This window comes from Oncorhynchus gorbuscha, unplaced genomic scaffold (genome assembly GCF_021184085.1).
Source record: "Oncorhynchus gorbuscha isolate QuinsamMale2020 ecotype Even-year unplaced genomic scaffold, OgorEven_v1.0 Un_scaffold_2792, whole genome shotgun sequence".
Taxonomy (NCBI): domain Eukaryota; kingdom Metazoa; phylum Chordata; class Actinopteri; order Salmoniformes; family Salmonidae; genus Oncorhynchus; species Oncorhynchus gorbuscha.
Window position 1 is genome coordinate 24908 of NW_025747207.1, and position 21724 is coordinate 46631.

The window sequence follows — 21724 nt, forward strand, 5'->3', positions numbered from 1 at the left end:
AGGATGTTTCTCAGCGGCAGGGACTGAGAGACTAGTCAGGAGAGGGAAAGACAAACGGAGCAAAGTACAGATAGATCCTTGATGAAATCCTGCTCCAGAGCACCCAGGACCTCAAACTGGGGTAAAGGTTCCCCTTCCAACAGGACAACGACCCAAAGTTTTTCATTTGTATTTATTTAATTAGCACACAGCCAAGACAACACAGGTGTGGCTTCAGGACAAGTCTCTGAATGTCCTTGAGTGGCCCAGCCAGATACCGGATTTGAACCCGATCTAACATCTATGGAAAGACCTGAAAATAGCTGTGCAACGACACTCCCCATCCAACCTGACAGAGCTTGAGAGAAAACTCCCCAAATATAAGTGCGCCAAGCTTGTAGCGTCATACGCCAGAAGACTCGAGGCTGTAATCTCTGCCAAAGGTCCATCAACAAAGTACTGAGTAAAGGGTCTGAATTATTATGTAAATGTGATATTTCAGTTTATTTTGTATCCATAAATAATCAAACAAACACAGTAAACACTGACTGAGTCAAGTTGCAGAATGAAGATTAAAGGGGAGAATCAGGTATGGGTGTGCGCACGCAAGCACCCATATGTAACTGACTCAGGTATGGGTGTGCGCACGCAAGCACCCATATGTAACTGACTCAGGTATGGGTGTGCGCACGCAAGCACCCATATGTAACTGACTCAGGTATGGGTGTGCGCACGCAAGCACCCATATGTAACTGACTCAGGTATGGGTGTGCGCACGCAAGCACCCATATGTAACTGACTCAGGTATGGGTGTGCGCACACAAGCACCCATATGTAACTGACTCAGGTATGGGTGTGCGCACGCAAGCACCCATATGTAACTGACTCAGGTATGGGTGTGCGCACGCATGCACCCATATGTAACTGACTCAGGTATGGGTGTGCGCACGCATGCACCCATATGTAACTGGCACTGTAGCAGACAAACATTGGATGTAATGCATTTTATGTCTACCAGAGATTTCATTTAACACATTTAGAAAATTATGGAGATTACGATTGATATTAAAACACAGTCACCAACATCGGAATAATCCAAAATGCACCTCAAATCACAATTTCATAAATTAAAGATGCAGTCCGGGATCTTAAGCACAACAAACTCGTAACATTTTGCATGGATTTGATTGTATGATCACACACATGTGGTCAAAAATAAAATAACTTAGTACACACACACAAACAAAAATGGGACCATTTTTGGCTCATGAGCACCACTTTCAAAACTGTCTGATATTATACAATCGTTTGAGAGTGCATCTTTAAAATTAATACTTCCCTTCACAAACAATATTTCTCCATAGTTATAATGGCCAATGCTTAATATATTTCAACATATCAGAAGTCTAGCCTAATAAACATTTCACATAAAAACATGTGAAAACACCCGTCGTAATTTAAATTCCTGAGAATGCGTACCTATTAGATATCCATGTTGACGTGACCTGTGCCCGCACTCCGCAAATCAGAGTTCACCAGTCCTCCGCCGAGTGGCTTCGACATGAAGGATCACTCCGCAATAAAAGGCACTTATACACTGTAGACGACAATTGAACCGCAGAAGAAAAAAAAATAAGAAAAGAAAGTGTCTACCAGCAGTCACGGTGTTTGTCAGCTGGAATGTTGTCATTTTTTTTTAAACTTAGTGGGACAAGATGTACTCTGCTCATAGGTCAACTGTGCACGTCGGCCTCTCAAGACTTCAACTCATTTCATCTTGTGGCAGCTCAAACTCTAAGCCAGCGGCGCCGCTCACAGGAGCGGACACCACAAATCGCACCACTTGCCGCCCGCCACCATACTCCTATTAAAGTCTATCGAGACCCTCGCTTACCACGCCCCCTGCGTAGCTCAGTTGAACATGAATTGGCAACTCCACTGCATTAGCATGGTTGGACCTCAGAGTAAAGAAACACACTGCATTAGCATGGTTGGACCTCAGAGTAAAGAAACACACTGCATTAGCATGGTTGGACCTCAGAGTAAAGAAACATCAGCACTGTGGTTTGATTTTGACATGTGTGGGTGAATAACTAGATGGATAACTGATAACTAGATGGACGAGTAATGTCGTCCTTTGAAAGTAGTGATTGGTTATTGCCCATGTAAACTGCCTTTATATTCTCCTGCAAACATTTTAAATCTGCCCCTGAGCAAGGCAGTTAACCCACTGTTCCCTGAACAAGGCAGTTAACCCACTGTTCCCTGAACAAGGCAGTTAACCCACTGTTCCCCTGAACAAGGCAGTTAACCCACTGTTCCCCTGAACAAGGCAGTTAACCCACTGTTCCCCTGAACAAGGCAGTTAACCCACTGTTCCCCTGAACAAGGCAGTTAACCCACTGTTCCCCTGAACAAGGCAGTTAACCCACTGTTCCCCTGAACAAGGCAGTTAACCCACTGTTCCCTGAACAAGGCAGTTAACCCACTGTTCCCTGAACAAGGCAGTTAACCCACTGTTCCCCTGAACAAGGCAGTTAACCCACTGTTCCCCTGAACAAGGCAGTTAACCCACTGTTCCTAGACCGTCATTGAAAATAAGAATAGCTTCTTAACTGACTTGCCTAGTTAAATAAAGGTTAAAAAAAAATAGTGGCTGTGAGTTTGAATCCCATTTGGGGCAATATTTTTAATGAGCAAACCCTCCACTGCTGGTCCTCGAGGGAAATCGAGCAAATGTGACATAGTAGCCAATGATCAAAATGCATATAAAAACCTTATACAATCAAGTGCACACATTATGTCATTTCACCTATATTCCTTGTAGTGACTAATATTTGTAAGATTTGTTGGCCTATAGCCTTTCAGTCGGAGTGACTCCAAGCTCAAAAAACATTGTAGCCCTAACGTACATGTAGGCTACTGTACACATCCATGCAGCCTCATATGCCGAGATATTATTATGCCCTAGTAGCAGTGTAGGTGAAGGCTGAAGTCGTAGGCCTAGCGCTTTATGGAATTCATTCTTAGGCTTCATTTTTAAGGTGATGGCTGTAGTTTCCTTAACAATACCACAATGAATGTAAATTCACATGTTGAAACAGAAAAATGATAACACGTGAGATTCATACTTACATCACAGGTGGTGAATATTGTCAGGAACTAGGGATCTAAAACTGAGGTCCATACAGATTTTTGCATGTGATGCAGTTAATTTGAGTATCAGAACGTGCCGGTGGACTTCTGTTAAGGATGCATTAGTGAAACAAAAAGCATTGGGTCATGCCAATTTTAAACTGGCCGAGACGGAATTTGTTACTGGATACAATTATCTGCTGGCCGTCCTCAGCATCGTGGCTAATTTCACCAGGTTGGCCTATGAGAAAAGCTAGCAGCTAGCCATTTTAGACCAATGGTTAAACCATGGTCTAAGCCAAAGTTCATAAGTTTGGCCCCAAATTGTTCAAGTCCAAAACCGGTAGTGCAGATAAAAGGAGAAGGTATTTGAGTATGTAAACGCTGTGCAATGTAAACAATAGGCTATCACCTATTTGATTAATCCACTTTAATAAAAAGCTCTTTATAGGGTCTATACAGCTGTAAGAGAAATGAACTAAATCCCTTAAAATAGCTGTAGTTTGTGTATTTCCGAGAGCCTCATGGTGACGTTGTACTCGTAGTTTCCATCGTGTATTCCAGTTTGGAGATTTTTATCGACTAAGGTTTCCCAGTAGTGGTGCCAGTTCCCATCTTTGTCTTTCCCAAATCCATACACATTCACCTGCAAAGGAAATACATGTTTAGAGAGTTTCAGAATGTTAACCAAAAGGTTTTATTTATGGCAATGGGATATATTGTGTATGCAGCCTACATGATTTGGGCCAGTAATATGTGACGATACCATAGATTGTCAAAACTATGCCAATCCATTAGGTGTCAGGGTTGGTTTCCTGCACTGCAATCATGTGTAGTACACAGTGTGCATCACAATACACTGTGTAATGGGTGTAGTGGGGCGGCAGGTAGCCCAGTGCATTGGGCCAGTAACCGGAGCATTGGGCCAGTAACCGGAGCATTGGGCCAGTAACCGAAGGTTGCTGGATCAAATCCCTGAGCTGACAAGGTAGAAATCTGTCATTCTGCCTCTGAACAAGGCAGTTAACTCACTATTCCCCGGGCGCCGAAGACGTGGAGGACGATTAAGGCAGCCCCCCCACACCTCTCTCTCTGATTCAGAGGGGTTGGGATAAAAGCGAAAGACACATTTCAGTTGGACAACTGACTGGGTATTCCCCTTTCCCTAGTATACAGTGTGTCTTGCTGAGGAAGTACATGCCTATCCACATTCCTATCAGAACATGTTGATATTTAATATTTAATAGGATCCACATTAGTTCCTGTCAGGGCATGAGCTACTCTTCCTGGGGTCCAAACAATCATGTCGCAAAAGCCTACATCATAAATAAAATATAATTCAACACAAAACACTAATATTACAAATGTACAATATAAAATTCACTACTGTGCGTTTGTGTGAGTCTCTTCTGCGTTGTGCCATGAGGTGGTGTTGTTGTATCTGTAGATCTCTATAGGTCTTACCTTGTCACAGATGTGTAGGGATAATATCAAAGCCATGAATCCAGTAGAGGGGTATTTGCCCTGATAGTCAAGCCAGGTTTCATGAACATATTTCATAAACACAGGATTCAGAACCAATACCTGCATGGAATATACTGCACATTACATGTCTATCAACCCGATTTAAATAGAAAAAGAAGAATTTCTATTGTGATGCATCAAATTTGAAAAGTCACTTTGTTAGATTGATAGTGTCAGAGAAGAGAGTGTCAGAGATGAGAGTGTCAGAGATGAGAGTGTCAGAGATGAGAGTGTCAGAGATGAGAGTCAGAGATGAGTGTCAGATGAGAGTTGCTCTGGAAAAGAGTGTCTGCTAAATTACAAAATAAAATAAAAATACATTTGACATCACTGCCTCCTTTGTTAGGAAACCACATATTTAGTTGTTTGTTTTAAAATGTATCTAAACATGGCTCTGCCCATTAGACACATCCTCAACGACAAGCAGACCTACTGTCTAAGAGACAATATAAAGGATCATGCATTAGATATATTGACTGTAGATGAATAACAACCACAATACATTAAAAAGGTGACTCACCAAATCTTTGTTGGCCTTTATCTTCTGTCTAAGTGGTAAATATGACCTGTTGAATAAAATAAGACTTAATTTCATCTAGGAGGTGCTAGCTATGTTACCTTGGGAAAATGCATGTTGTAGGAGGGTTTCCCGAACTCCAGTAGCCCTGGACAAACACACCAGATTCAACTTGTCAACTAATCATCAAGCCCTCAATGAGTTGAATCAGGTGTTCTTGTCCAGGGACTGTAGGACCGGTGTTGATTAACACTAAACTAAATCAGAAGAGTCCATGATAAGTTGTTACTCACAAAGTGATGTGAGACCCAGTGGTCATGGCGCCTGGTAGCCACTGAAGGTCCAGAGTCTTGAAAGGGATCAACAGGAACCTAGTGGCTTTGTCCAGATCTATTGCACTCTCTGGGTACATGACGTGATACGTGGTCCGTTTCCCAACATCCTCCTCATAGCCAGAGGTAGGAGCCTTGTTCATTCTAGATAGCACAGTAAATTGCAGGAATCCATACAATTGTTAAGGGAATTTTTAGCAATGACGGCACGGGTAGCGCCATTCAAAACACAGCGACGGCACGGGTAGCGCCATTCAAAACACAGCGACGGAACGGGTAGCGCCATTCAAAACACAGCGACGGCACGGGTAGCGCCATTCAAAACACAGCGACGGCACGGGTAGCGCCATTCAAAACACAGCGACGGCACGGGTAGCGCCATTCAAAACACAGCGACGGAACGGGTAGCGCCATTCAAAACACAGCGACGGCACGGGTAGCGCCATTCAAAACACAGCGACGGCACGGGTAGCGCCATTCAAAACACAGCGACGGCACGGGTAGCGCCATTCAAAACACAGCGACGGAACGGGTAGCGCCATTCAAAACACAGCGACGGAACGGGTAGCGCCATTCAAAACACAGCGACGGCACCATTCAAAACACAGCGACGGCACCATTCAAAACACAGCGACGGCACCATTCAAAACACAGCGACGGCACGGGTAGCACCATCTTTCTTTAAAGTAGTCGATTTCTTATTCTCAGCTTCTATGAGTTAATTGGCAGTCAGTAAACAAACTGGAATGGTGCCTGCTGCTATCTGGAGTGTGCCGTCTGTACAGGCATAAAGCCAAGGTCGGTTATTTACTGTCACGTGCAGCTATGGAAGGTTTGTTCTTTTCTACTGGAGCGTGACTTCCTTCACTACTTCCCACAAATCTAAAAGCGCTGGATTGGTGGAGGCATGGGCTAGCTAGTGGGAGTTCCACCACATCTTACAGTGCCTGCAGAAAGTATTCAGACCCCTTGACTATTTCCACATTTTGTTACATTACAGCCTTATTCTAAAATTGATTAAATCATCGCACCCGACCCCCCTCAAATCTACACACAATTCCCCATAATGACAAAGCAAAAGCAGGTTTAAATTGTTGCAAATTTATATTTAAAAAAATAACAATTCCATAAGTATTTGGACTAGACACTCAGTACTTTGTTGAAGCACCTTTGGCAGAGATTACAGCCAGTTTTATGGGTATAACTACAAGCTTGGTACACCTGTATTTGGGGATTTACTCCCATTTGTCGCTGCAGATCCTTTCAACCTCTGTCAGGTTGGGTGGGGAGTGTCGCTGCACAGCTAATTTTCAGGTTTCTCCAGACATGTTTGATGAGGTTCAAGTCCGGGCTCTGGCTGTGCCACTCAATGACTTGTACCGAAGCCACTCCTGCGTTGTCTTGGCTGTGTGCTTAGGGTCGTTGTCCTGTTGGAAGGTGAACAGTCACCCCAGTCTGAGGTCCTAAGTGCTCTGGAGCAGGTTTTCATCAAGGATCTCTGTACTTTGCTCTGTTCATCTTTCCCTCAGTCCCGACTAGTGTCCCAGTCCCTGCCACTGAATAACATCTCCACAGCATACTTCCACCACGCTTTACCGTGGGATGGTGCCAGGTTTCCTCCAGGCGTGAGGTTTGGTATTCAGGACAAAGAGTTTAATCAAATCAGAGAATCTTGTGTCTCATGGTCAGAGTCCTTTAGGTGCCTTTTGGCAAACTCCCAAGCAGGGTGTCATGTGCCTTTCACTGAGGAGTGGCTTCCGTCTGGCCACTACCATAAAGGTCTGATTGGTGGGGTTCTGCAGAGATAGAGATCATTGTCCTTCTGGAAGGTTCTCCCTTCTCCCCAGAGGAACTCTGGAGCTCTGTCAGTTAACATCAGGTTCTTGGTCACGTCCCTGACGAAGACCCTTCTCCCCAGATTCCTCAGTTTGGCCGGGCAGCCAGCTCTAGGAACAGTCTTGGTGGTTCCAAACTTCTTCCATTTAAGAATAATGGAGGTCACGGTTCTGGTCACCATAGCAGCACCGACCCGTAGCACGCGCTCCAGCATGTATATTTCACTGGTCACCCCCAAAGCAAATAAATAAATAAAAATTAAATGATCACTGGAGCCTCATATCTCCCTCACTAACTTTAAGCACCAGCTGTCAGAGCAACTCACAGATCACTGCACATAGCCCATAGAACTACCTCACCCCCATACTGCATTTATTTTTTTGCTCCTTTGCACCCCAGCATCTCTACTTGCACACTCGTCTTCTGCACATCTATCACTCCAGTGTTTAATTGCTATATTGTAAGTATTTTGCCACTATGGCCTATTTATTGCCTTACCTCATTTGCACACACTGTAGACTTTGTTTCTATTGTATGTTTGTGTATTCCACGTGTAACCCTGTGTTGTTGTTTGTGTCGCACTGCTTTGCTTCATCTTGGCCAGGTTGCAGTTGTAAATGAGAACTTGCCTACCTGGTTAAATACATAAAAATAAAACATAAAATCACTGGAAACAGGATGCAGCTCCATTTGAGTTTCATAGCATAGGGTCTGAATCCTTATGGAAATTTGATATGAATTTGCAAAAAAAATAATAATAATGTTTCCACTGTCATTATGGGGTAGTGTGTAGATTGAGGATGCTTTTTTATTTAATCAATTTTAGAATAAATCTGTAACGTAACAACATGTGGACAAAGGGAAGAGGTCTGAATACTTTCTGAATGCTCTGAATTTAGTCATTCATTTTCAAACCAATGATGGGAAGTGAACACTGAGCTGGTGGGGATAACTGGGACATAACTCTCAATTAAATTGGCTGATCCCTCCTACTGACCTGGATGGCAGACGTGCACAGACAGGGTTCTACCTGCGCCTGAGCGCCTGTCTCTTTGCCCTCCCACTTGGCAGTGGTATAATTAGATTTTTTTTGTATACAGTTTGTCTTTGTTGTTCTGAACCCACTGCCCCCCAAGTTGTGACATCTTCAAGTTCGCCACCCTGACCCTGGTATGCCCTGTACGGAGCTTGCGTGCCCAAACAGGCTTTGTGACAAGTGCGCCCTCGGTCAACACCCTCTGTTGGCCTACCTTATGACGACGTCACTGGAGTCTATGAGGGCTCCGTAGTAGGAACCCTTGAGTTTCCCAGAGTTCCCCACCACAGCACAGCTTCCATGGCGCTCACGGCCCGCGTCCATGTGTAGGTCAGCATCAGGGATGACCTGGAACAACTTCTCCACCACCTCGCTGAATTTGGCTGTGCTATTGTCATTCTGGATTTCCTGGTGATAAGATGGTACTTCATTTGATTGCGCCAACACATGAAACACCAATAAATACACAATGGACAAGCAGCACAACTCAGATGACAATCAGAACGTCAGCCCAAACCAGACAGATCTGATGATGTATATTGTGTGATTTGTATATAATGATTTCATGTTCACCTGCCCAGAGACTGCAGAGGGAACTGAGCTGTTAAATCTGCTGCAATGCATCATTTCTGAGTATTCTGAGACTTATGTTTGGATTGTACATGGTCTCTGTCCAGAAAAACAGGTTATTGTTGATTACAATATAAGCGTTGTCAGTGACAACCCATGTATTGCAGCGTGTGAAAGAGCTGGTCTTGCTACATCACTTAAAGAAGCTTAAAAACAGAAGAGTGGATATTTATTTTTATTATAAAAAGGGCAAAACAAGCAAAACTGACAGCTAAAACTGTGGTTCACCAGCTGCAGTCACACAGGCAACCAAATTCTGACCTTTGTTCCACTGTGTAGTGTGACCAATAACATGTCTTTTTCTGAGCTAATCTGATTGGTCAAAAGACTAATTAGTGCAACACTATATATATATATATAAAGTGGGCTGCCCGTCTAAACAGCTACCTTACACCCACAAGGATCTCTAAACACTGACACACCAGTTCATTCAATAATTAGGTCAGAGGGATCACAAGTGTTCAATTAACTAGCCAATCAGGATTCACAACCAATTAACATGGAATAGGCACAATTTACATTGTCGCTATAGTATTGCCTGGAATGACAAATGGTTCAAATGAAATGTTACCATGTCATGTGCTGAAGGTACAAACTCTGCCTCCCCGGTGGGCCTGGAGAGGAAATTCAGTGCACTATGCTGGTGAATCAGATTGCTCAAATGACCGAGTCTGCAGTAACGTAGCAGACATAAAAGAAAGCTACGGCAAAATTGATACTATGATATTTCAAAACCATGACTAGATTGACACTCAACGCATACAGCAAAGAGCTGGTGTTTTATGAGTGAGTTCATGTTTCAGTTCTTACTCAGCACTGTCAAAACTTTGTATTCAACACTTATAACCAACGCTACATCAAGCAGTGCAGCAGTAATGATTGAGTATGAAGTGCATCTATAGGCTTGCGTTGTATTTTTAGCAAGTTGGGTCTTTAATATCAATGAATATTTCACTTTCTCTGTTCATGGGAGTAACAACATAATAATATATAATAATATATGCCATTTAGCAGACGCTTTTATCCAAAGCGACTTACAGTCATGTGTGCATACATTCTACGTAACATGAATTTGTACATGAGGCAGAAATAATGCGGTGCGACTCCAGTTTGGCCATCAGCTGAAACACGGTGTCTCTTTGTGGTCAGTGTCAGTGGAGGAAAGGGAGAGCAGAGGGATGTTGAGAGACGACCCTCAGTCTGCTGCTCTTTCTCTCCACTGAGACTGACCCTCAGTCTGCTGCTCTCTCTCTCCACTGAGACCGACCCTCAGCTGAAACACGGTGTCTCTTTGTGGTCAGTGTCAGTGGAGGAAAGGGAGAGCAGAGGGATGTTGAGAGACGACCCTCAGATGTAACACGGTGTCTCTTTGTGGTCAGTGTCAGTGGAGGAAAGGGAGAGCAGAGGGATGTTGAGACGGACCCTCAGTCTGCTGCTCTCTCTCTCCACTGAGACTGACCCTCAGTCTGCTGCTCTCTCTCTCCACTGAGACCGACCCTCAGCTGAAACACGGTGTCTCTTTGTGGTCAGTGTCAGTGGAGGAAAGGGAGAGCAGAGGGATGTTGAGAGACGACCCTCAGATGTAACACGGTGTCTCTTTGTGGTCAGTGTCAGTGGAGGAAAGGGAGAGCAGAGGGATGTTGAGAGACGACCCTCAGATGTAACACGGTGTCTCTTTGTGGTCAGTGTCAGTGGAGGAAAGGGAGAGCAGAGGGATGTTGAGACGGACCCTCAGTCTGCTGCTCTCTCTCTCCACTGAGACTGACCCTCAGTCTGCTGCTCTCTCTCTCCACTGAGACCGACCCTCAGCTGAAACACGGTGTCTCTTTGTGGTCAGTGTCAGTGGAGGAAAGGGAGAGCAGAGGGATGTTGAGACGGACCCTCAGTCTGCTGCTCTTTCTCTCCACTGAGACTGACCCTCAGTCTGCTGCTCTCTCTCTCCGCTGAGACAGACCATCAGATGTAACACGGTGTCTCTTTGTGGTCAGTGTCAGTGGAGGAAAGGGAGAGCAGAGGGATGTTGAGACGGACCCTCAGTCTGCTGCTCTTTCTCTCCACTGAGACTGACCCTCAGTCTGCTGCTCTTTCTCTCCACTGAGACCGACCCTCAGATGTAACACGGTGTCTCTTTGTGGTCAGTGTCAGTGGAGGAAAGGGAGAGCAGAGGGATGTTGAGAGATGGACCCTCAGTCTGCTGCTCTCTCTCTCCACTGAGACTGACCCTCAGTCTGCTGCTCTCTCTCTCCACTGAGACTGACCCTCAGTCTGCTGCTCTCTCTCTCCACTGAGACTGACCCTCAGTCTGCTGCTCTCTCTCTCCACTGAGACTGACCCTCAGTCTGCTGCTCTCTCTCTCCACTGAGACTGACCCTCAGTCTGCTGCTCTTTCTCTCCACTGAGACAGACCATCAGCTGAAACACGGTGTCTCTTTGTGGTCAGTGTCAGTGGAGGAAAGGGAGAGCAGAGGGATGTTGAGAGACGACCCTCAGTCTGCTGCTCTTTCTCTCCACTGAGACTGACCCTCAGTCTGCTGCTCTCTCTCTAAGCTGAGACAGACCCTCAGTCTGCTGCTCTTTCTCTCCGCTGAGACAGACCATCAGATGTAACACGGTGTCTCTTTGTGGTCAGTGTCAGTGGAGGAAAGGGAGAGCAGAGGGATGTTGAGAGACGACCCTCAGTCTGCTGCTCTTTCTCTCCACTGAGACTGACCCTCAGTCTGCTGCTCTCTCTCTCCGCTGAGACAGACCCTCAGTCTGCTGCTCTTTCTCTCCGCTGAGACAGACCATCAGATGTAACACGGTGTCTCTTTGTGGTCAGTGTCAGTGGAGGAAAGGGAGAGCAGAGGGATGTTGAGAGACGACCCTCAGTCTGCTGCTCTTTCTCTCCACTGAGACCGACCATCAGCTGAAACACGGTGTCTCTTTGTGGTCAGTGTCAGTGGAGGAAAGGGAGAGCAGAGGGATGTTGAGAGACTGACCCTCAGTCTGCTGCTCTTTCTCTCCACTGAGACTGACCCTCAGTCTGCTGCTCTCTCTCTCCGCTGAGACAGACCCTCAGTCTGCTGCTCTCTCTCCACTGAGAATGACCCTCAGTCTGCTGCTCTCTCTCTCCACTGAGACTGACCCTCAGTCTGCTGCTCTTTCTCTCCACTGAGACTGACCCTCAGTCTGCTGCTCTCTCTCTCCGCTGAGACAGACCCTCAGTCTGCTGCTCTTTCTCTCCACTGAGACTGACCCTCAGTCTGCTGCTCTCTCTCTCCGCTGAGACTGACCCTCAGTCTGCTGCTCTTTCTCTCCACTGAGAATGACCCTCAGTCTGCTGCTCTCTCTCTCCACTGAGACTGACCCTCAGTCTGCTGCTCTTTCTCTCCACTGAGACGGACCCTCAGTCTGCTGCTCTCTCTCTCCGCTGAGACAGACCCTCAGTCTGCTGCTCTTTCTCTCCGCTGAGACAGACCATCAGATGTAACACGGTGTCTCTTTGTGGTCAGTGTCAGTGGAGGAAAGGGAGAGCAGAGGGATGTTGAGAGACGACCCTCAGTCTGCTGCTCTTTCTCTCCACTGAGACAGACCATCAGCTGAAACACGGTGTCTCTTTGTGGTCAGTGTCAGTGGAGGAAAGGGAGAGCAGAGGGATGTTGAGAGACGACCCTCAGTCTGCTGCTCTTTCTCTCCACTGAGACAGACCATCAGCTGAAACACGGTGTCTCTTTGTGGTCAGTGTCAGTGGAGGAAAGGAGAGCAGAGGGATGTTGAGAGACGACCCTCAGTCTGCTGCTCTTTCTCTCCACTGAGACTGACCCTCAGTCTGCTGCTCTCTCTCTCCGCTGAGACAGACCCTCAGTCTGCTGCTCTTTCTCTCCACTGAGACAGACCATCAGATGTAACACGGTGTCTCTTTGTGGTCAGTGTCAGTGGAGGAAAGGGAGAGCAGAGGGATGTTGAGAGACGACCCTCAGTCTGCTGCTCTTTCTCTCCACTGAGACTGACCCTCAGTCTGCTGCTCTCTCTCTCCGCTGAGACAGACCCTCAGTCTGCTGCTCTCTCTCTCCACTGAGACAGACCATCAGATGTAACACGGTGTCTCTTTGTGGTCAGTGTCAGTGGAGGAAAGGGAGAGCAGAGGGATGTTGAGAGACGACCCTCAGTCTGCTGCTCTTTCTCTCCACTGAGACTGACCCTCAGTCTGCTGCTCTTTCTCTCCACTGAGACAGACCATCAGATGTAACACGGTGTCTCTTTGTGGTCAGTGTCAGTGGAGGAAAGGGAGAGCAGAGGGATGTTGAGAGACGACCCTCAGTCTGCTGCTCTTTCTCTCCACTGAGACAGACCATCAGCTGAAACACGGTGTCTCTTTGTGGTCAGTGTCAGTGGAGGAAAGGGAGAGCAGAGGGATGTTGAGACGGACCCTCAGTCTGCTGCTCTTTCTCTCCACTGAGACTGACCCTCAGTCTGCTGCTCTCTCTCTCCGCTGAGACAGACCCTCAGTCTGCTGCTCTCTCTCTCCACTGAGACAGACCATCAGATGTAACACGGTGTCTCTTTGTGGTCAGTGTCAGTGGAGGAAAGGGAGAGCAGAGGGATGTTGAGAGACGACCCTCAGTCTGCTGCTCTTTCTCTCCACTGAGACTGACCCTCAGTCTGCTGCTCTTTCTCTCCACTGAGACAGACCATCAGATGTAACACGGTGTCTCTTTGTGGTCAGTGTCAGTGGAGGAAAGGGAGAGCAGAGGGATGTTGAGAGACGACCCTCAGTCTGCTGCTCTTTCTCTCCACTGAGACAGACCATCAGCTGAAACACGGTGTCTCTTTGTGGTCAGTGTCAGTGGAGGAAAGGGAGAGCAGAGGGATGTTGAGACGGACCCTCAGTCTGCTGCTCTTTCTCTCCACTGAGACTGACCCTCAGTCTGCTGCTCTTTCTCTCCACTGAGACAGACCATCAGATGTAACACGGTGTCTCTTTGTGGTCAGTGTCAGTGGAGAAAGGGAGAGCAGAGGGATGTTGAGACGGACCCTCAGTCTGCTGCTCTTTCTCTCCACTGAGACTGACCCTCAGTCTGCTGCTCTTTCTCTCCACTGAGACAGACCATCAGATGTAACACGGTGTCTCTTTGTGGTCAGTGTCAGTGGAGGAAAGGGAGAGCAGAGGGATGTTGAGACGGACCCTCAGTCTGCTGCTCTTTCTCTCCACTGAGACTGACCCTCAGTCTGCTGCTCTTTCTCTCCACTGAGACCGACCCTCAGATGTAACACGGTGTCTCTTTGTGGTCAGTGTCAGTGGAGGAAAGGGAGAGCAGAGGGATGTTGAGACGGACCCTCAGTCTGCTGCTCTTTCTCTCCACTGAGACTGACCCTCAGTCTGCTGCTCTTTCTCTCCACTGAGACCGACCCTCAGATGTAACACGGTGTCTCTTTGTGGTCAGTGTCAGTGGAGGAAAGGGAGAGCAGAGGGATGTTGAGACGGACCCTCAGTCTGCTGCTCTTTCTCTCCACTGAGACTGACCCTCAGTCTGCTGCTCTTTCTCTCCACTGAGACCGACCCTCAGATGTAACACGGTGTCTCTTTGTGGTCAGTGTCAGTGGAGGAAAGGGAGAGCAGAGGGATGTTGAGACGGACCCTCAGTCTGCTGCTCTTTCTCTCCACTGAGACTGACCCTCAGTCTGCTGCTCTTTCTCTCCACTGAGACCGACCCTCAGATGTAACACGGTGTCTCTTTGTGGTCAGTGTCAGTGGAGGAAAGGGAGAGCAGAGGGATGTTGAGACGGACCCTCAGTCTGCTGCTCTTTCTCTCCACTGAGACTGACCCTCAGTCTGCTGCTCTTTCTCTCCACTGAGACCGACCCTCAGATGTAACACGGTGTCTCTTTGTGGTCAGTGTCAGTGGAGGAAAGGGAGAGCAGAGGATGTTGAGACGGACCCTCAGTCTGCTGCTCTTTCTCTCCACTGAGACTGACCCTCAGTCTGCTGCTCTTTCTCTCCACTGAGACCGACCCTCAGATGTAACACGGTGTCTCTTTGTGGTCAGTGTCAGTGGAGGAAAGGGAGAGCAGAGGGATGTTGAGACGGACCCTCAGTCTGCTGCTCTTTCTCTCCACTGAGACTGACCCTCAGTCTGCTGCGCTCTCTCTCTCCGCTGAGACAGACCATCAGCTGAAACACGGTGTCTCTTTGTGGTCAGTGTCAGTGGAGGAAAGGGAGAGCAGAGGGATGTTGAGAGACGACCCTCAGTCTGCTGCTCTTTCTCTCCACTGAGACTGACCCTCAGTCTGCTGCGCTCTCTCTCTCCGCTGAGACAGACCATCAGCTGAAACACGGTGTCTCTTTGTGGTCAGTGTCAGTGGGAGAAAGGGAGAGCAGAGGGATGTTGAGACGGACCCTCAGTCTGATGCTCTTTCTCTCCACTGAGACAGACCATCAGATGTAACACGGTGTCTCTTTGTGGTCAGTGTCAGTGGGAGAAAGGGAGAGCAGAGGGATGTTGAGAGACGACCCTCAGTCTGCTGCTCTTTCTCTCCACTGAGACTGACCCTCAGTCTGCTGCTCTTTATCTCCACTGAGACTGACCCTCAGTCTGCTGCTCTTTCTCTCCACTGAGACTGACCATCAGCTGAAACACGGTGTCTCTTTGTGGTCAGTGTCAGTGGAGGAAAGGGAGAGCAGAGGGATGTTGAGAGACGACCCTCAGTCTGCTGCTCTTTCTCTCCACTGAGACTGACCCTCAGTCTGCTGATCTTTCTCTCCACTGAGACTGACCATCAGCTGAAACACGGTGTCTCTTTGTGGTCAGTGTCAGTGGAGGAAAGGGAGAGCAGAGGGATGTTGAGAGACGACCCTCAGTCTGCTGCTCTCTCTCTCCGCTGAGACTGACCCTCAGTCTGCTGCTCTCTCTCTCCGCTGAGACAGACCATCAGCTGAAACACGGTGTCTCTTTGTGGTCAGTGTCAGTGGAGGAAAGGGAGAGCAGAGGGATGTTGAGACGGACCCTCAGTCTGCTGCTCTCGCTCTCTCCGCTGAGACAGACCATCAGATGTAACACGGTGTCTCTTTGTGGTCAGTGTCAGTGGAGGAAAGGGAGAGCAGAGGGATGTTGAGAGACGACCCTCAGTCTGCTGCTCTCTCTCTCTCTCCGCTGAGACAGACCATCAGATGTAACACGGTGTCTCTTTGTGGTCAGTGTCAGTGGAGGAAAGGGAGAGCAGAGGGATGTTGAGAGACGACCCTCAGTCTGCTGCTCTTTCTCTCCACTGAGACTGACCCTCAGTCTGCTGCTCTTTCTCTCCACTGAGACTGACCCTCAGTCTGCTGCTCTCTCTCTCCGCTGAGACAGACCATCAGATGTAACACGGTGTCTCTTTGTGGTCAGTGTCAGTGGAGGAAAGGGAGAGCAGAGGGATGTTGAGAGACGACCCTCAGTCTGCTGCTCTTTCTCTCCACTGAGACTGACCCTCAGTCTGCTGCTCTTTCTCTCCACTGAGACTGACCCTCAGTCTGCTGCTCTTTCTCTCCGCTGAGACAGACCATCAGATGTAACACGGTGTCTCTTTGTGGTCAGTGTCAGTGGAGGAAAGGGAGAGCAGAGGGATGTTGAGAGACGACCCTCAGTCTGCTGCTCTTTCTCTCCACTGAGACTGACCCTCAGTCTGCTGCTCTCTCTCTCCGCTGAGACAGACCATCAGATGTAACACGGTGTCTCTTTGTGGTCAGTGTCAGTGGAGGAAAGGGAGAGCAGAGGGATGTTGAGAGACGACCCTCAGTCTGCTGCTCTTTCTCTCCACTGAGACTAACCCTCAGTCTGCTGCTCTCTCTCTCTCCGCTGAGACAGACCATCAGATGTAACACGGTGTCTTTTTATGGTCAGTGTCAGTGGAGGAAAGGGAGAGCAGAGGGATGTTGAGAGACGACCCTCAGTCTGCTGCTCTTTCTCTCCACTGAGACTGACCCTCAGATGTAACACGGTGTCTCTTTGTGGTCAGTGTCAGTGGAGGAAAGGGAGAGCAGAGGGATGTTGAGACGGACCCTCAGTCTGCTGCTCTTTCTCTCCACTGAGACTGACCCTCAGTCTGCTGCTCTTTCTCTCCACTGAGACTGACCCTCAGTCTGCTGCTCTCTCTCTCTCCGCTGAGACTGACCCTCAGTCTGCTGCTCTCTCTCTCCGCTGAGACAGACCATCAGATGTAACACGGTGTCTCTTTGTGGTCAGTGTCAGTGGAGGAAAGGGAGAGCAGAGGGATGTTGAGACGGACCCTCAGTCTGCTGCTCTCTCTCTCTCCGCTGAGACCGACCATCAGCTGAAACACGGTGTCTCTTTGTGGTCAGTGTCAGTGGGAGAAAGGGAGAGCAGAGGGATGTTGAGATGGACCCTCAGTCTGCTGCTCTCTCTCTCTCCGCTGAGACCGACCATCAGCTGAAACACGGTGTCTCTTTGTGGTCAGTGTCAGTGGAGGAAAGGGAGAGCAGAGGGATGTTGAGACGGACCCTCAGTCTGCTGCTCTCTCTCTCTCCGCTGAGACCGACCATCAGCTGAAACACGGTGTCTCTTTGTGGTCAGTGTCAGTGGGAGAAAGGGAGAGCAGAGGGATGTTGAGATGGACCCTCAGTCTGCTGCTCTCTCTCTCTCCGCTGAGACCGACCATCAGCTGAAACACGGTGTCTCTTTGTGGTCAGTGTCAGTGGAGGAAAGGGAGAGCAGAGGGATGTTGAGATGGACCCTCAGTCTGCTGCTCTCTCTCTCCGCTGAGACCGACCATCAGCTGAAACACGGTGTCTCTTTGTGGTCAGTGTCAGTGGGAGAAAGGGAGAGCAGAGGGATGTTGAGATGGACCCTCAGTCTGCTGCTCTCTCTCTCTCCGCTGAGACCGACCATCAGCTGAAACACGGTGTCTCTTTGTGGTCAGTGTCAGTGGAGGAAAGGGAGAGCAGAGGGATGTTGAGATGGACTCTCAGTCTGCTGCTCTCTCTCTCTCCGCTGAGACCGACCATCAGCTGAAACACGGTGTCTCTTTGTGGTCAGTGTCAGTGGGAGAAAGGGAGAGCAGAGGGATGTTGAGATGGACCCTCAGTCTGCTGCTCTCTCTCTCTCCGCTGAGACCGACCATCAGCTGAAACACGGTGTCTCTTTGTGGTCAGTGTCAGTGGGAGAAAGGGAGAGCAGAGGGATGTTGAGATGGACCCTCAGTCTGCTGCTCTCTCTCTCTCCGCTGAGACCGACCATCAGCTGAAACACGGTGTCTCTTTGTGGTCAGTGTCAGTGGAGGAAAGGGAGAGCAGAGGGATGTTGAGACGGACCCTCAGTCTGCTGCGCTCTCTCTCTCCGCTGAGACCGACCATCAGATTTAGGCACCATCAGTCCAGTAAAATAAATAGCTAATCATTTAAAATGCATGCTCACTCAGCTGTGCCTCACAAGTAATACAACAATAGATCTATTACCGGTGTGATCATATCATCCACCTCAAATTATGAAATCATCTCTTTTTTAAATGTCCCGAACAACAATGCATTCATTGGCAGGTAAATTCAAGCAAAGCCAGGATGCGGTGATAATGTATTGGGCCTATAGTTTACTGCACAAACCTCATTGCTACAGTACTGTTTTTAATTGGTTATTGTTGCATAGGCTTAAATTTAAATAATGTTAATTCAAATCAGAGCGGTAGATCTCGGCATTCATTTTGACTCTGATATTGTCTCAAAAGGTTGGTGACCACTGGGCCAATCTATATTGGAGGCTACTGTGACAGATGATCAGTCTCATGGGCAAAAACTAGTTGAATAAATGTTTCCACATCATAGGTCTATGACCTTGCATCAAACTGGAAAATTGATTGGACTTGCATAAAATCAATGTGAGGGAATTGTGTCTTCTTCACCCAACGTTTAATCTAAATCCAATGACATGGTATAATGTTTTGTTGATTTCACGTTAATTGACAGTTGAACCCAAATGTAAATCAAAACGGAAAAGTTTTAAATGATGTCTGCGCTCAGTGGAGTTGTTCTTTGGAGATGGGGTAAGTTAGTGCAATAAGGTGTTGAATAAGCAATCATTTACCCGCCACACGCCATTCTGGTGGGATCGTGGTATTTTTCCTATTTGTTGCTAGGGTCAGTGTATAGGCTATAACTTTCATTAATTATAGGCCTATTACCGAATGAGAACGTGTTGGACTTGCGCTGGAAATGATTTTATTTATCCAATGTTTGTCATAGCTTTTTGTTTTGTAACGACCATGGGTTTATAAACGCGGATATAGACTCTGCCGCTCGGGCATGCTTTTTTGAGGCACAGTCGATAACGCACTGGACTTCGGGCTAGGAGGTTGAGGGTTCGAGGCCTGCTCCCTGCCAGTTTCATTACCCTGGTGACAGAAGTGATCGGACCTTGCATCCACGACAGTGCGTGTGCTTGGCCGGTGAGCGCGTTCCTAGAAGACGTTGAGTCGCAAACTAGTACGAAGACGCGCTCTTTGAAAGGAGGGAGTAGTGTAACGGCCCTGGGTGGATAAGCAAGGATATCGACTCTGCCGCTCGACCATTCTTTTGGGGCACAGTCGATAGCGCGCTGGATTTCGGACTATAAGGTCGAGGCCAGCTCTCTGCCTGTTACATTAGTTAAGACATACTTTAAAATATATATATATATATGAGTCAAAAAATATATTTAGCCTACCCGCCACCACGTTCTGGTATCATTGGATAGTTTCTTGTTCTCTCTCGTCAGAAATGGTTTGATAGATCTGATGAAGCGCTTCTGAAACCATGGGTCGTCGTCCGGCGGTGGAGAGAAGATTCCGTCCAGCGGCGGAAGGGCATTTCTTATAAAATCCACAAATGAATTGGAGGATTGCTGTCCAGAATAAAACACAATGATGGTAGTGATGCATATTAGAACAGTGGGTAGAAGGCATTTTCTAATCCTGAAGCTCCTAATCATTTCGTAGGTGGCATAGAATCCTCACCACCTGTGAAGACATCAATAATGACTATGTGAAAACACCCCTAATAATGCTGGTTTTCTAAGCTTTCAAAACGACTGCGAACTTGGAAAGAAAAATCGTTTGATTCTTCTTCTATCAGGTTTAACGGCGGTTGGCATCCAATTTGTTGCATTACCGCCACCTACTAGACTGGAGTACAACTCCCTTATACCTTGCTTGAAAAATACAAATGTACTAAATAAATACCCTACCATCTAACACTACACTCACTAATTTCAAAATTATACATGATAAATTATTATAATATTATAAAATAAAATTAACACCACCCTACTCCATTAAATTTATTCCTACCTCATGCCATCATCCTGAAAGGTATGGGACATCACCACTTAACACACCCTGTAACACTTTTGATGTCAAGCCTTGCACACCCAAATACCTCTTTGCAGCTGCCAACACAACCTCAATTTTCTGTGACTTGCTATAAATTATACAAATCTAATCTTACTGAAACTTATATCACTTTTTGGCCGATCCCTTTGTACTGGTATACCTCTACTACTCTCCCCACTCCTCCCTTTGTACTGGTATACCTCTACTACTCTCCCCACTCCTCCCTTTGTACTGGTATACCTCTACTACTCTCCCCACTCCTCCCTTTGTACTGGTATACCTCTACTACTCTCCCCACTCCTCCCTTTGTACTGGTATACCTCTACTACCCTCCCTACTCCTCCCTTTGTACTGGTATACCTCTACTACTCTCCCCACTCCTCCCTTTGTACTGGTATACCTCTACTACTCTCCCCACTCCTCCCTTTGTACTGGTATACCTCTACTACTCTCCCCACTCCTCCCTTTGTACTGGTATACCTCTACTACTCTCCCCACTCCTCCCTTTGTACTGGTATACCTCTACGACTCTCCCCACTCCTCCCTTTGTACTGGTATACCTCTACTACTTTAACCACTCACATTGACAACCTGAAAATCTGCTCAGCAAGGAAGAAGACACTGCTCCAGAACGGCCATAAAAAAAGCCAGACTACGGTTTGCTTCTGCACATGGGGACGAAGATCGGACTTTTTGGAGAAATGTCCTCTGGTCTGATGAAACAAAAATAGAACTGTTTGGCCATAATGACCATCGTTATGTTTGGAGGAAAAAGGGGGATGCTTGCAAGCTGAAGAACACCATCCCAACCGTGAAGCAGGAGGGACTGGTGCACTTCACACAAAAAAAATGTCATCATGAGGAAGAGAATTATGTAGATATATTGAAGCAACATCTCAAGACATCAGTCAGGAAGTTAAAGCTTGGTTGCAAATGGGTCTTCCAAATGGACAATGGCCCCAAGCATACTTCCCTGACCTCAATTCTATAGAAACGTTTTGGGCAGAACTGAAAAAGTGTTTGTGAGCAAGGAGGCCTACAAACCTGACTCAGTTAGACCAGCTCTGTCAGGAGGAATGGGCCAAAATTCACCCAACTTATTGTGGGAAGCTTGTAGAAGGTTACCCGAAACGTTTGACCCAAGTTAAACCATTTAAAGGCAATACTACCAAATTCTAATTGAGTGTAAACTTCTGACCCACTGGGAATGTGATGAAAGAAATAAAAGCTGAAATAAATCATTCTCTCTACAATTATTCTGACATTTCACATTCTTAAAATAAAGAGGTGATCCTAACTTACCTAAAACAGGGATTTTTTGCTAGGGTTAAATGTCAGAAATTGTGAAAAACTGAGAAATGGAAAAACGGATGATGACACCTACAGTACCATACATTTACA

At 47.2% G+C, this 21724-nt stretch overlaps 1 protein-coding gene and 1 long non-coding RNA gene across 2 annotated transcripts; both read right to left on the reverse strand.

The window, feature by feature from the left end:
• Window positions 1–464: 464 nt before the first annotated feature.
• LOC124026743 lies at window positions 465–2210 on the reverse strand. Its single transcript, XR_006837298.1, has 2 exons — window positions 2016–2210; window positions 465–1976 (listed from the first exon to the last, which is right to left on the reverse strand). It is a non-coding gene; the product is annotated as an uncharacterized LOC124026743 (long non-coding RNA).
• Window positions 2211–3529: 1319 nt separating this feature from the next.
• On the reverse strand, window positions 3530–20004 carry LOC124026744 (CMP-N-acetylneuraminate-beta-galactosamide-alpha-2,3-sialyltransferase 1-like). The gene is made up of 6 exons (XM_046339498.1): window positions 19660–20004; window positions 8574–8767; window positions 5449–5631; window positions 5159–5204; window positions 4579–4698; window positions 3530–3760 (listed from the first exon to the last, which is right to left on the reverse strand). The coding sequence occupies exons 1-6, from the start codon at window positions 19921–19923 to the stop codon at window positions 3602–3604; spliced, it is 966 nt and encodes a 321-aa protein (XP_046195454.1). The 5' UTR covers window positions 19924–20004; the 3' UTR covers window positions 3530–3601.
• Window positions 20005–21724: the final 1720 nt, after the last annotated feature.